The sequence below is a fragment of the Chrysoperla carnea genome, chromosome X (genome assembly GCF_905475395.1).
Source record: "Chrysoperla carnea chromosome X, inChrCarn1.1, whole genome shotgun sequence".
Classification (NCBI taxonomy): domain Eukaryota; kingdom Metazoa; phylum Arthropoda; class Insecta; order Neuroptera; family Chrysopidae; genus Chrysoperla; species Chrysoperla carnea.
The window spans coordinates 11,111,353-11,126,866 of NC_058342.1; the positions used below are offsets into that span (position 1 = coordinate 11,111,353).

The 15,514-nt window shown below is 37.3% G+C and overlaps 1 protein-coding gene and 3 long non-coding RNA genes across 5 annotated transcripts; 1 reads left to right on the forward strand and 3 right to left on the reverse strand.

Moving 5' to 3' along the window:
* Positions 1 to 789: 789 nt before the first annotated feature.
* LOC123302433 lies at positions 790 to 1,933 on the reverse strand. The gene is made up of 3 exons (XR_006535514.1): positions 1,680 to 1,933; positions 1,279 to 1,580; positions 790 to 850 (listed from the first exon to the last, which is right to left on the reverse strand). It is a non-coding gene; the product is annotated as an uncharacterized LOC123302433 (long non-coding RNA).
* Positions 1,934 to 2,830: 897 nt separating this feature from the next.
* Positions 2,831 to 7,982, reverse strand: LOC123302427. Of its 2 annotated transcripts, XR_006535509.1 has the most exons (6): positions 7,857 to 7,982; positions 4,399 to 6,918; positions 4,015 to 4,314; positions 3,661 to 3,923; positions 3,075 to 3,586; positions 2,831 to 3,004 (listed from the first exon to the last, which is right to left on the reverse strand). It is a non-coding gene; the product is annotated as an uncharacterized LOC123302427 (long non-coding RNA). The 2 variants fall into 2 exon arrangements; XR_006535508.1 differs by having other exon boundaries at positions 4,015 to 6,918.
* Positions 7,983 to 8,118: 136 nt separating this feature from the next.
* On the forward strand, positions 8,119 to 12,949 carry LOC123302901. The gene is made up of 3 exons (XM_044885995.1): positions 8,119 to 8,648; positions 8,874 to 12,770; positions 12,923 to 12,949. Exons 2-3 carry the CDS (start codon positions 8,880 to 8,882, stop codon positions 12,947 to 12,949), a joined length of 3,918 nt encoding a protein of 1,305 aa, XP_044741930.1. The 5' UTR covers positions 8,119 to 8,648; positions 8,874 to 8,879.
* A 1,289-nt stretch (positions 12,950 to 14,238) lies between these two features.
* On the reverse strand, positions 14,239 to 15,273 carry LOC123302434. Its single transcript, XR_006535515.1, has 3 exons — positions 15,124 to 15,273; positions 14,723 to 15,024; positions 14,239 to 14,294 (listed from the first exon to the last, which is right to left on the reverse strand). It is a non-coding gene; the product is annotated as an uncharacterized LOC123302434 (long non-coding RNA).
* Positions 15,274 to 15,514: the final 241 nt, after the last annotated feature.

The following is a 15,514-nucleotide window of genomic DNA, read 5'->3' on the forward strand; positions in this document are numbered from 1 at the left end:
CAAATTATTTATTTAATAAATAAATGAAAACTTAAAAAAAAAAATTTTTTTTAATCTAATTTGGAAGAAAAATAGAATTTATGATTTTTAGAATTTAAACGGTTTCTTAATATTAATAATTAGTAGCTTAAAAAATAGAGTTAATAAACAAACGCATTTTTAAGCAACAAATAAATTTTTTTAATAATTTTTTTTTTTTTTAATTTTAAATTATAATTTGTGTTAATGAACATATTGCAAAAAAAAAAATTTTCGATTTACTCATAAACAATGTATTTGTTTATAACAATTTGAGACGATACTCATATTTTCCACTCGGATAATACCCTCCTGGATCCAAGGCTACAACACAAACAAACAAACAAACAAAAAAAAATAAAAATAAAATAAAATATTTTTTTTAATTAAAAAAGTAAAATTAATTAAAATTTCATTAATTGTTGCCAATTGTGTCCAAAGAATGAATGCTTTAGGAATTGTGTTTATACAAGGAGTTTCGGCTTAGGCTGCATTACACCCACCAAAAAAAAAAAAAAAAAGAGGAAAAATTTAAAAAAAAAAAAAAAAACAAAATGTCAGTAAATATGCAAATTTAATTTAAAATTAAAAACAATTTGAGTTCCCCAAAAATCATTTCAAAAAAAAAAGAGAAAGGTCATAACTAATTTTTTATTTATTGATGCATTTAAAATACAATTGGTTTCATTACAATTCATCAAAATAAAAAAATGGCCGAAAGCTGATACCCGGATGGCCAGGCACACGACGCAAAAACACAGAATCGCACGCAGCACCGCAGGCGGTAAACACGGCGCGAAAGGTCGTGATTGGATCACGGCGGCACCAGGCACTAATAAAAAAACAAAAAACAACGAGTCAACAAGTGACCTGATGGCTTCTTGATAAAAAAGGGACATACTTTAACCTTTGCATCGAGCAAGTGAAGAGCTCGGAATTATATTCATTCGTGGTGAAATATAAAAATGAAATAGAATCGAACATAAATTAAATTGGACCAACATCGTGATCAAAATTAATCAATCGACATCGATTATTAAACAAAATAAAATAAAATCGAACATTAATTAAAATTGGACCGACATCGTGTTTAGAATTAATGAATCAACAACGATTATTAAACAAGAAAATAAAATCGAAGATTAATTAAATTGGACCGACATCGTGATTATAGTTAATGAATCGACAACGAATGATTAAACAGGAACAATAAAACAAAAACAAATTAAAATAAAAACGATAAATATTCACGTGGAGTACCTGCTGAGACCAGTTACGAGTGGGCGACCGCATGGTCATATCATCCTTTATCTGGACGTTCAACATCGCCCATCAGCAGCAACACCACCGCCTGCAGGCCGATTCGATCAACACCAATTGTTAACGAAAAATCTGGAATACCTCAAGGATCACCTGGTGATTCCGCTGTGTGCTGCTGCGTTTCTCTCCTGGTCGTCCGGTTGTTCAACCCCCGGTCCTATTTCGTGATCGATTATGTAAGTCGTATTTTATTTAATTTTTCCTCTTTACCAACTAATTTGTCGGCCAAAAAGGGACATATTCTAAAATAAATAAAAAAGTGACATTAATAAAAGGTTGGAGGTTTACCAAATATTTTAGATTTAGGAAATAATATTAGTTAAGTTTTTTTTTTTAATTACCGTGTGTGGTGATTCCTGGTGCATCCATTAATCACGCCGTCTAGTGGCCCTTGTCCCATTGGTGTTGGCCAATAGCCGCCTATTAACGACAAGGGACAACCACTCTCCATTTCACGGCGCTAGGTGGTGGTGAAGACGATCTAAATTGAATCGAAGATCCATACACCTCGCCCGTACTGTTACGGCAATTGGCTCTTGTCCGAATGAACATATACATATTTCTATTCAAAGAAAAATAATATAGTAATATATCTGTATGCGCTTTTAATTTGAAGGAAATTCACCAGGAACCATCATTGTCAATGTTAGTACTAATGTATGTCCCCTTTAAACAAATATTAATTTTTTTTTTAATTTTATCAAATACAAAATACTTAGGTTAGGTGTGGAATGATCCACATGTCAAATTAAATCATGCTAAGTTGTTTTTTTTTGTTTACTTTACATTTGATAGAAAAAACAATATAATTGTGATTAGTAGAAACATTTAAAGAAATTTTACAAAAAAAGAAATTAAATAAACAGAATTGAATTTAATTGAGATCACTTACGTTTTTTTTTTTTTTTTTTTTTCCAAACCCCTCGACACACAATGACACAATACGTTTTATGCAATATGAATTGACACTTAAGTCGTTCAAACAGTAGAGCCAACATCACATAAGTAATATTGATTTAGTAGATCTCCGTTTGAATTTACGCGCCATATCCCGTCCGATTCAACAAAAAAGACTTCCACTGCGACACCCTTCATAGTTCGTTTCTCTTAACTAAATTGAGAATCGTTTTATGGTAACAGAGCGTATGGTAAATGGCGTAAGTTTCAATCGGCGTTATCTAAGACAACTTGAAAATAAACAACGTATTAATCGTATAATCCCATAAATTTAATTTTTTTTCAATATTTTTTTTTAACTAAGCTTATTTCTACAAATCTTTTTCTGTTTTCTATAACACTTACATATACAATCGTTGAACAATCGCGGAGTCTAACATGCCGGACACCAGGAGCGGACGCATATTCACACCCGCCACCAGCTGTAATCCACAACCCGAGGTGACTTCTCCGGGCTTCACAACGCCGCCAACAACAATGTCAGTACCCATCGCACCGCCGCCAACTACAGTAGTCAACCAACTTCCATCGACACATCAATCTCCCCCATCACGTGTGTTTGACTTTATAAGAACCCAAACCGAACTTAGTGCTGACAACCAACATCGTCTTCAGGCCATGGAGAACCAATTGATAAATATGGGTGAGTTGTTATGTAGTCTAAGTCGAAATATCTCCCAATCGCCCCACGCTCTGGGGTTAGCTGAACCTAAACACACAAACAGCTCAATTGGTGACAATGAAATGTACAAAATTAATTATAAAGTTGATATCAATACCTTTTTTAAAAACGTTTCGAAGTGTGACGGCATTTCCAAAGCTGGTATCATTCAATTCATGGAGGACGTAGAAAAATTATCAGATCTTGGCATCCTCCACGAAAAACCTCTTATGACCCACCTCATTCAATTTTGTGAAGGTGACTTCCAGAGATGGTGGGCCCACAATATTAAATATGCTCCATCATGGGAAGTAATTCGAGGCCGCATACTCGATGATTTCTTTGGACCAGCCGACCGCTCACTTCTGGTGTCCGAGCATCTACACCGGTGGCAAAAGCCAGAGGAATCATTCATATCTTTCATCGAGGATATCAAGCTGAAGTCAAAAATTCTCGGCACGTCCATGTCGGAATCAGAGGTCATCGTGCTGCTCTGGGCTCGCATGAACCGTAAAACTTACGACCTATGCAAATTCAAGGCCATTCCTCAAAGCTTTATGGACCTCGACCTAGTCGCCCGCGAAATTAGGCAAATCAGTGACCGAGAATCCCTCTATCAGGAAATGGAACCTAAAACAGAAAAAGCAGACAGTCATTACAAAACCTCAAAAAACACAAAAAACTTTTAGAAACCTCCAACTTACACGAAACTTCATCCACCTTCATTCGAAGACGCCCTCGCGCCTTAGTTGGCCGTCGCAAACTCCTGGCGTACGAACCTCGTAGGACCTCCATCCCTACGATCACCGTGAAGGTGGGGCCTCTTTCCTTCATTTGTCTCTTAGACTCCGGAGCTACAGACAGTTTCTGTTCCAAAAAATTCGCTACCTCCATAGTTAAGCTGAAACTGGGCCATTTGACAAAATCCACCTTCAACGTCACCTTGGCCAATGGTGCAATTAATACACTAAACAATAAATTACATTGTTCAATAAAAATTGGTCAATTTTCATGGCCAATGAGTTTTCCGGTTTTACACGGCTTAACGTATGACTTACTGTTGGGAGTGGACGCGCTGTGCAAGATGAAAGCCAAACTGGATTTCATCAATTCCACGGTGGTTTTCGGATTCGATCCACTGCGTAACATCCCATTTACAGCCCAACCGTATGGTAGCGAATGTAATGCCATCATGTCCCCGACTCTATCACGCCCGCAACAAAAACTATTAAACGAGCTAATGGCCGGGTTTGACGACGTTTTAACGGACAGAATTGGCTGTGCCCGGGACTATGACTACTCGATTCAGATGAAGGACGACATACCTGTGAGAAGCCCACCCTTCCCTCTATCTCCACCTAAGGCCAAAGAAATGGACGACCATATTAACAGCCTAATGGACCAGGGCGTCATAATAAAATCAAAAAGCCCGTACTGCTCACCTGCCTTTTTAATAAAAAAGAAGGATGGTTCCCCAAGGCTATGTATCGACTACAGGAAACTAAATTCCAAAGTTGTCTTCGACGCTTACCCAAGCCCGAATGCAGACAGCATTTTTCAATGCCTGGGGGGAGCAGCCTTCTTCAGTTCGATCGATTTGTGTTCAGCCTTCTATCAAATAAAACTATCAGATTCGAGCAGGAAATATACGGCCTTTTCCACCCCGACGGCTCACTTCGAATTTGTTAAGGTCCCGTTTGGCCTGAGTGTCTCCCCAGTGGCCCTTAATCGTCTGATATTTGGATTATTCGCGGATCTGAGATATAAGTGTGTCATCCCCTACTTTGACGACATCCTCGTCTACAGCCCCAGCTTCGAAAGTCACCTAGAACACCTAGAAATAGTCTTCCAAAGACTACGAAACGCTGGATTGACGGTTAAGCCAAAAAAGATGCAACTATGCATGCCGTCAATCAAATTTCTAGGCTTTGTCATCTCATCAGCTGGGGTCGAAGTCGACAAAGAAAAGGTGGCCCTTATATCGGATCTCCGGGTACCCCGAACCCTCAGACAGTTAAGGTCCTTCATAGGTATGGCATCCTTTTTCGCTCGCTTCATTCCAAACTTCGCCGAGGTCATCGCACCCCTAAATCAGCTGAAGAAAAAGGATGTCAAATTCCATTTCGGAGATAGAGAACTCGAAGCCTTTGCCAATGTCAAGCGAGCCCTAACAGAAGCCCCCGTTCTAGCCTTCCCCAACTTCAAAAGGCGTTTCATCGTCCAGACGGACGCGAGTCAGAACTCGCTCGGGGCCGTACTTATGCAACATTTCCCAGACGGTCTACACCCCATTCAATACGCTAGCCGGAAGCTCACAGCAGCGGAACAAAACTATCCAGTTTACGAACAGGAAGCCCTCGCTATCGTTTGGGCCCTAGAAAAGTTCAAACAATATCTCCTAGGGACCAAGTTCTTGCTTCAAACCGATAACGCCGCTCTGTCCTTCATTTTCAACCACCCAAAGCAATTGGGTCGTGTGGGCCGCTGGGCATTAAAACTGTCTCGTTTCGAATTTGACATAGAGCACATTCGTGGTACTCGTAACGCCGTGGCCGACGCCTTGAGTAGGCTTTTCACAATAGAAGGTACCCCCGAAGGTTCGACCCTCCCTAAATTTAACCCCCTATCACCCCCTGATGGCGCTAAAATCCACCTTTTGGACGAAGTGCCCCAAAGCTTTGCTTCTCTGCGAAAACATCAGGAAGAAGATGAAGAGCATAGACTCATCATCTCCAGAATTGAATCTGGGGAAGATGTCACAGGATATGCCCTCAAATCTGACGTCCTGGTGAAACTCGTAGGGAAACATCGCCTAAGACGAATTTCCGTCCCCAAAGCCATCAGAAACATGATAATGTTCTTTTACCACGACTCCGTAACGGCAAGTCATTGTGGAATTTGCGTCACACACCGTCGGATCGCCCGTCGCTTTTGGTGGCCGGGTCTCTATAAGGACGTCCAAAAATATGTCAGGTCCTGTCCAGAGTGTCAACGCTGTAAACCATCAAACCGCGCCTCAGGCGCACCCTTAGCATCAACGGTCCCTAAACACACCTGGGAACGTGTTTACATAGACCACGTAGGCCCCCTAGTGGCTTCCAGGAATGGGTTCCGATATACCCTAGTGATGCTGGACGGATTCAGCAAGTGGCTGGAGACTATACCCGTCAGACGCGTCACTGCAGCAGTAACCGTTGACACTCTGAACAAGATTTGGCTTCGCTACGGACCCCCCAAATATCTATCTACGGACAACGCTAGGTGTTTCACGAGTATTAAATTCAAACACATGTGCCTCAAATGGGGGATAAAACACCTCCTCACTAGCCCATATAGACCTTCTTCTAACGCCTCCGAAAGAGTAAACAGAGATCTCAAAATGAAACTGACCATTTTGCTAAAGCAATACGCCCCATCACATAGGGAATGGGACAAATACATACATTACTTCCAACATGCTCACAATAGCCAGTTTCACGAAGCCACCCAAAACACCCCGGCCTCAATATTCCTAAACCGGGAAATGGAAAGGCCTCTCGGCTTGCGTTGGAACCTCCAGGAGTTAATAGGTGTCGAACCCCCTCCCTCACAGGATAACGTTAATGAGGCCCTAGAGAAGGCACACGAACGCCTCAGACGTTTTCACAACGCAAAACGGCCCCAGCAACACCATTTCTCCGAAGGCCAAGTGGTCCTGCAAAAGGTGCACGGTTTGGCCAATTTCGACGAGGCGCAGAAATTCATACCCAGGTGGTCTACGCCCCGACGCATCTTACGCTTCACGTCACCGGTCTCATGCGAGCTAGAGTGCGTAGACACTCATACGCGATATAAAGCCCACATTGAAGACATCAAGCCCTACAATGAGAGAGTAGAGGAAATGCCGTAGCATTTTAGCCAGTGGGGGTGGATGAGACGATACTCATATTTTCCACTCGGATAATATCCTCCTGGATCCAAGGCTACAACACAAACAAACAAACAAACAAACAAAAATAAAAATAAAATAAAATATTTTTTTTAATTAAAAAAGTAAAATTAATTAAAATTTCATTAATTGTTGCCAATTGTGTCCAAAGAATGAATGCTTTAGGAATTGTGTTTATACAAGGAGTTTCGGCTTAGGCTGCATTACACCCACCGAACAAAAAAAAGAAAAAGAGGAAAAATTTACAAAAAAAAAAAAAAAACAAAATGTCAGTAAATATGCAAATTTAATTTAAAATTAAAAACAATTTGAGTTCCCCAAAAATCATTTAAAAAAAAAAAGAGAAAGGTCATAACTAATTTTTTATTTATTTATGCATTTAAAATACAATTGGTTTCATTACAATTCATCAAAATAAAAAAATGGCCGAAAGCTGATACCCGGATGGCCAGGCACACGACGCAAAAACACAGAATCGCACGCAGCACCGCAGGCGGTAAACACGGCGCGAAAAGTCGTGATTGGATCACGGCGGCACCAGGCACTAATAAAAAAACAAAAAACAACGAGTCAACAAGTGACCTGATGGCTTCTTGATAAAAAAGGGACATACTTTAACCTTTGCATCGAGCAAGTGAAGAGCTCGGAATTATATTCATTCGTGGTGAAATATAAAAATGAAATAGAATCGAACATAAATTAAATTGGACCAACATCGTGATCAAAATTAATCAATCGACATCGATTATTAAACAAAATAAAATAAAATCGAACATTAATTAAAATTGGACCGACATCGTGTTTAGAATTAATGAATCAACAACGATTATTAAACAAGAAAATAAAATCGAAGATTAATTAAATTGGACCGACATCGTGATTATAGTTAATGAATCGACAACGAATGATTAAACAGGAACAATAAAACAAAAACAAATTAAAATAAAAACGATAAATATTCACGTGGAGTACCTGCTGAGACCAGTTACGAGTGGGCGACCGCATGGTCATATCATCCTTTATCTGGACGTTCAACATCGCCCATCAGCAGCAACACCACCGCCTGCAGGCCGATTCGATCAACACCAATTGTTAACGAAAAATCTCTCTTTGATGGAATATTAATATTAAAAATTCCAAAAAATAGTAAAAAGCTTTTTTTGTAAAAAATAACGCATGTATAATCTATATATATAATAAAACTAAGTCGATAAAATGTGCGGGCCGATAAAACTTAAAAAGGAGTCCCGACACGATAAAGGGACTTATGTGGTGTGATAGCCCTTTATCCCTCCTCGAACAAGAAAGTTCCCGTTTTAATCTAAAGGGCATGTTTTTAAAGATATAAGGGACTTTCCGACCCTTCAACTTGGAAATTAAGTGCATTGGCGCCATCTGTTATCGAATATTTGAACTTCGTTCAAGACATCCAATAGTCATAGTGTATAGTCTCCATAGTGGCGCCATCTGTTATCGAATATTTGAACTTCATTAGAATACTCTAGAAGGTGTGAGAGAGAAATTTCTCGAATATTCTAGAGCCTAGCTCTCTGAATATATAAGAGCCCGGTGTCGCTCACCAGAGTTAGTTTAATTTGAACAGCGAAACGAGCGATTTCAAAACGAAAAGAAGAGAAGTTATCTGTGAGCCTTTATTTAGAAGTATCACGTGTGAGTATTTTTAATAGTGTGTTTAATTAACTCTCGATTTTGAAACGAAATAGAAAAAAGTTATTTGTGGGTTTTTATCGTGAAATTTCAAATGTGAGTATTTTTAATAGTGTTTAATTAATTCTAATGGTTTTTTTTCTTTAAATTGTAATTTTCTTAACCTTCAAAAAGTCGCGCGGCGTCGAATTGATGCCTTCTATATACTTTTGGCCGTAAACAAAATATCGCTCGACCGCTTGAAGGTTAAATATATTTTTTTTTGTCTCAACGTACCCCACGTTTCCGTTACAAAATGTTTATTTAATTTATATTTTATAGAATACAATGCCCAGACGTAAGAGAGGAGGAGATTTGGCCAGTTCTGCAGCGAAACGGCGAAAAAAAAAAGAATCTCGAAGAAATGAAACGGAAGAAGAGCACGAAGCACGTTTACAGAATCAACGGACCAGAATGAGTAACCTGAGAAGCACAAGAAGCGAAGAAAGAACAGCAAATAAAAGTACTGAAGAGTCGAGAATTTTAAAAGATAATCTAACAAAGGAAGCATTCCACTACGAACCGACGAAAAAATATTACAATCATAAATACGTTGTTATTGGAAAAATGAATAACGTTTGCCAGTTTTGCCATGCAAAAAAATTCAGTAAAGAAACACCAGGTCTCTGTTGCATGAATGGAAAAATTCGATTACCACCAATTGAAGCACCTCCGCAGGAATTTCTGCATTACATGCTCGGGGAAACACTAGAATCAAAACACTTTCTCCAAAATATAAGATCATATAACTCCTGCTTTCAAATGACTTCTTTCGGTGCTACTTCGACTAACACTAATAGAAATGAATTTGAATATGTATTTTCAATTCAAGGGCAAATTTATCACAAAATAGGATCGTTACTGCCAATGTCTAACGAAGACCATAAATTTCTACAAGTATATTTCATCGGAAATGAAGAACAAGAAATTGATCAACGATGCACAAATTTTAATGGACTGAGACGCGAAATAATCCAAGATGTACAGAGGATCTTACACAAGTATAATCAACTGATTTATATATTCAAAACAACATTAGACCGCATGATTTCTGATGACTATAAAATTGTAATTCGAGCCGATAAAAGACCACGTGGAGAACACGAACGCAGATTTAATGCACCTCAGGTAGATGAAGTCGCCATTGTAGTTGTGGATAATGAAAATACAAGCCGTGACATAATTGTACATCGAAGAAGAAAAGGACTACAACGCATTGCAGAGACACACCGTTCATATGATGCTCTTCAATATCCGTTAATATTTCTGCACGGAGAGGACGGATACCATTTCAATATAAAACAAATTCATCCTGAAACAGGCATAGAAACAAACAAAAAGGTCACTTCTAAGGAGTTCTATGCTTACCGCTTAATGATCAGAGACAATGAAACATATAATCACATACTCAACACTCGCCGTTTATTCCAACAATTTCTGGTAGATATGTACGCAAAAATAGAAGCAGAACGGATGCTTTACATAAGATTGAATCAGAAAAAACTACGCACAGAAGAATACATCCACCTTCGAGACGCGATCATGAATGACGGCAATATTGACGATATTGGAACAATGGTAATCTTACCCTCATCATACATAGGAAGTCCAAGACATATGCACGAATATACACAAGATGCCATGACCTACGTAAGAAAATATGGACGACCTGATCTCTTTATAACATTTACATGCAATTCATCATGGCCAGAGATCAAAGAACAACTAAAATACGGACAAACCTCCATAGATCGACACGATATAATAGCCCGAGTTTTTCGACAAAAACAAATACGATTTATTGAAGTCATCACAAAATATCACATCTTTGGAACTGTTATTTCATGGATGTATACAATTGAGTGGCAAAAACGAGGATTACCTCACTCACACAATCTCATATGGCTACACGATAAAATTTATCCCACGGATATCGACAAAATCATCCGAGCTGAATTTCCTGATCCACAAAAAGATCCGGAGCTTTACAACATAGTAGTGAAAAACATGATTCACGGACCATGTGGATCATTAAATTTCAATGCGCCATGCATGAGTGATGGAAAATGTACGAAAAAATATCCAAAACCGTACTTGGACGATACCAAAACTGAAGATGACGGCTATCCCAAATATAGAAGACGATCACCGAAAAACGGTGGCTTCACAGCAAAAATACGAATACAAGGCAGAGACGAACTGGAAATAGATAATCAATGGGTAGTACCGTATAATCCACTACTTTCCAAAATGTTCCAAGCACATATAAACGTTGAATACTGCAATTCAGTAAAATCTATTAAATATATATGTAAGTACGTAAACAAAGGTAGTGATATGGCAGTATTTCAAATAGTCCAAAATAGCGAACAAAATAACAGAAATGATGAGATCCTCATGTACCAAATGGGAAGATACATCAACAGTAACGAAGCAGCGTGGAGGATTTTTAGTTTTCCCATACATGAACGCGAACCAGCTGTGCAACATCTAGCAGTACATTTGGAGAATGGACAGAGAGTTTACTTCACAAAAGACTCGGCTAGAAAAATTGCAAGCGAACCACCTCAGAACACAACATTAACAGCTTTCTTCCAACTGTGTCAAACAGATCCATTCGCCAGAAAGTTATTGTATGTCGACGTCCCTATTTATTATACGTGGGACAAAACAAGGAAAATTTTTCAACGTCGGAAACAAGGAATGCCAGAGGAGGGTCATCCAGAAATCATAAAAACTAACGCAATAGGTCGAGTATTCACTGTACATCCAAACAATGCCGAATGTTTTTATCTCCGGATGTTGTTACACGAAATACGGGGACCAACAAGTTTTACAGATCTCAGGACCGTTAATGGCTACCTATGCCAGACTTACAGAGAAGCATGTCAACGCTTAGGATTATTGGAAAACGACAACCACTGGGAATTAACACTACAAGAAGCCACACTCACAGCTTCAGCTGAACAAATTCGAGAGTTATTCGCTATAATATTAACAACATGTAACCCATCAAACCCAAAACAGCTATGGGACTCTTTCAAAAGGAGTATGAGTGATGATATATTGTACCAAGTCCAACAAGCTAATCCTGAACTGACTATAGAATTCAATGACGAGATCTTCAATGAAACACTCATTCGCTTAGAAGATAAATGTTTAGCAATAAATAATCAGGCCTTAGTAGAACTTGGAATGCCAGCACCACAAAGAAATGCTTTTAGTGTGCTAAACTACGAAATTATGAAGGAAAAAAGTTACAACATCAATGAACTACTTGAATACATTGCTCACAACAAACCACTTCTCAATGACAATCAAAAAAAAGTTTACGACGTTATAATGAGCCGGATAAATAACAATATTGGTGGAATTATTTACTTGGACGCACCAGGAGGCACTGGTAAAACGTTTCTCATAAATCTAATACTGGCGGAAATACGTGCTAAAAAACTCATCGCACTGGCACTAGCATCATCTGGCATTGCAGCCACACTTATGGAAGGAGGACGAACTGCCCATTCTGCCTTACAACTACCATTGAATATAGCCGAACAACAATTCCCGGTATGTAAAATTTCAGGAAAATCTGGACGTGGTCAAATTTTAAAACAAGCTAAAATTATCATCTGGGATGAATGCACCATGGCCCATAAAAAATTTATAGAAGCCATGGACAGAACATTACAAGAATTGCGAAAAAACTCTGAAATAATGGGAGGAGCTCTACTCATACTCTCAGGAGATTTTCGACAAACACTTCCAGTTATTCCCAAGTCAACATCAGCAGACGAGATCAATGCATGCTTGAAAAAATCACATCTCTGGCCACAAGTACAAATACTGCAATTAACAAAAAACATGAGAGTTGAATTATCAAGAGATGAAACAACAGTACAATTTGCTAAAATACTTTTACAAATCGGCGAAGGTACATATCCTACTGACCAAACGACCGGCCTCATTGAACTTAATAGTGATTTCTGTAATATAGCCACTACTGAAGACGAACTAATCGACAAAATTTATCCAAATATTATTCAGAATTATACTAATGCAGAGTGGTTATTTCAAAGAGCAATTTTGGCCACTAAAAATAATATTGTTGACGATATCAATTTTAATATTCTAAAGAAAATACCTGGTGAAGAGAAAATATATAAATCGATCGACACGATGGTATCCATTGAAGAAAGTGTCAACTTCCCCACTGAATTTCTAAACTCTTTACAAGTACCAGGAATGCCATTACACTGCCTTCGTCTGAAAATTGGAACTCCAATCATACTACTCAGAAATCTCAACTCCCCAAAATTATGTAATGGAACTAGAATGATCGTAAAACAGCTATCGAATAATATCATTGAAGCTGAACTTATTTCTGGAAAGACCAAAGGACAGACAGTATTTATACCTAGAATACCTCTGATCTCTTCGGAATTGCCATTTCAATTTAAAAGACTGCAGTTTCCAATAAAATTAGCCTTTAGTTTTACAATTAACAAAGCGCAAGGACAAACTTTAAAATATTGTGGCATTAACCTCAAAGAATCCTGCTTCTCTCACGGTCAGCTATATGTAGCTTGCTCAAGAGTAGGAAATCCAAAAAATTTATGTATATATACTCCGGACAATAAAATGAAAAATGTTGTTTATAAACAAGTATTGTAAATAATGAGAAAACGTTTTCAATAAACTTTTTTTTTACTTTTTACGTCATAGTTTATTTTTTTATTTCGACTCTACCACGTCATCTCATATCAACTCCCGGGCGAAGCCGGGTTTTTAAGCTAGTTTTTATTATAAAATAAAGTATATAAAAAAAAATAAACAGATAAAAAAAAATTGTTAATAACAAATTATTTATTTAATAAATAAATGAAAACTTAAAAAAAAAAATTTTTTTAAATATAATTTGGAAGAAAAATAGAATTTATGATTTTTAGAATTTAAACGGTTTCTTAATATTAATAATTTGTAGCTTAAAAAATAGAGTTAATAAACAAACGCATTTTTAAGCAACAAATAAATTTTTTTAATAATGTTTTTTTTTTTTAATTTTAAATTATAATTTGTGTTAATGAACATATTGCAAAAAAAAAATTTTCGATTTACTCATAAACAATGTATTTGTTTATAACAATTTGAGACGATACTCATATTTTCCACTCGGATAATACCCTCCTGGATCCAAGGCTACAACACAAACAAACAAACAAAAAAAAAAAAATAAAAATAAAATAAAATATTTTTTTTAATTAAAAAAGTAAAATTAATTAAAATTTCATTAATTGTTGCCAATTGTGTCCAAAGAATGAATGCTTTAGGAATTGTGTTTATACAAGGAGTTTCGGCTTAGGCTGCATTACACCCACCGAACAAAAAAAAAAAAAGAGGAAAAATTTACAAAAAAAAAAAAAACAAAATGTCAGTAAATATGCAAATTTAATTTAAAATTAAAAACAATTTGAGTTCCCCAAAAATCATTTCAAAAAAAAAAGAGAAAGGTCATAACTAATTTTTTATTTATTGATGCATTTAAAATACAATTGGTTTCATTACAATTCATCAAAATAAAAAAATGGCCGAAAGCTGATACCCGGATGGCCAGGCACACGACGCAAAAACACAGAATCGCACGCAGCACCGCAGGCGGTAAACACGGCGCGAAAGGTCGTGATTGGATCACGGCGGCACCAGGCACTAATAAAAAAACAAAAAACAACGAGTCAACAAGTGACCTGATGGCTTCTTGATAAAAAAGGGACATACTTTAACCTTTGCATCGAGCAAGTGAAGAGCTCGGAATTATATTCATTCGTGGTGAAATATAAAAATGAAATAGAATCGAACATAAATTAAATTGGACCAACATCGTGATCAAAATTAATCAATCGACATCGATTATTAAACAAAATAAAATAAAATCGAACATTAATTAAAATTGGACCGACATCGTGTTTAGAATTAATGAATCAACAACGATTATTAAACAAGAAAATAAAATCGAAGATTAATTAAATTGGACCGACATCGTGATTATAGTTAATGAATCGACAACGAATGATTAAACAGGAACAATAAAACAAAAACAAATTAAAATAAAAACGATAAATATTCACGTGGAGTACCTGCTGAGACCAGTTACGAGTGGGCGACCGCATGGTCATATCATCCTTTATCTGGACGTTCAACATCGCCCATCAGCAGCAACACCACCGCCTGCAGGCCGATTCGATCAACACCAATTGTTAACGAAAAATCTGGAATACCTCAAGGATCACCTGGTGATTCCGCTGTGTGCTGCTGCGTTTCTCTCCTGGTCGTCCGGTTGTTCAACCCCCGGTCCTATTTCGTGATCGATTATGTAAGTCGTATTTTATTTAATTTTTCCTCTTTACCAACTAATTTGTCGGCCAAAAAGGGACATATTCTAAAATAAATAAAAAAGTGACATTAATAAAAGGTTGGAGGTTTACCAAATATTTTAGATTTAGGAAATAATATTAGTTAAGTTTTTTTTTTTAATTACCGTGTGTGGTGATTCCTGGTGCATCCATTAATCACGCCGTCTAGTGGCCCTTGTCCCATTGGTGTTGGCCAATAGCCGCCTATTAACGACAAGGGACAACCACTCTCCATTTCACGGCGCTAGGTGGTGGTGAAGGCGATCTAAATTGAATCGAAGATCCATACACCTCGCCCGTACTGTTACGGCAATTGGCTCTTGTCCGAATGAACATATACATATTTCTATTCAAAGAAAAATAATATAGTAATATATCTGTATGCGCTTTTAATTTGAAGGAAATTCACCAGGAACCATCATTGTCAATGTTAGTACTAATGTATGTCCCCTTTAAACAAATGTTAATTTTTTTTTTAATTTTATCAAATACAAAATACTTAGGTTAGGTGTGGAA

Coding starts and splice junctions, on each gene's coding strand:
- LOC123302901 (XM_044885995.1), top strand. CDS start 8,880: ATGCCCAGACGTAAGAGAGGAGGAGATTTGGCCAGTTCTGCAGCGAAA. Junction 12,771..12,922: donor ATAAATCGATCGACACGATG/GTATCCATTGAA, acceptor TAATGGAACTAG/AATGATCGTAAAACAGCTAT.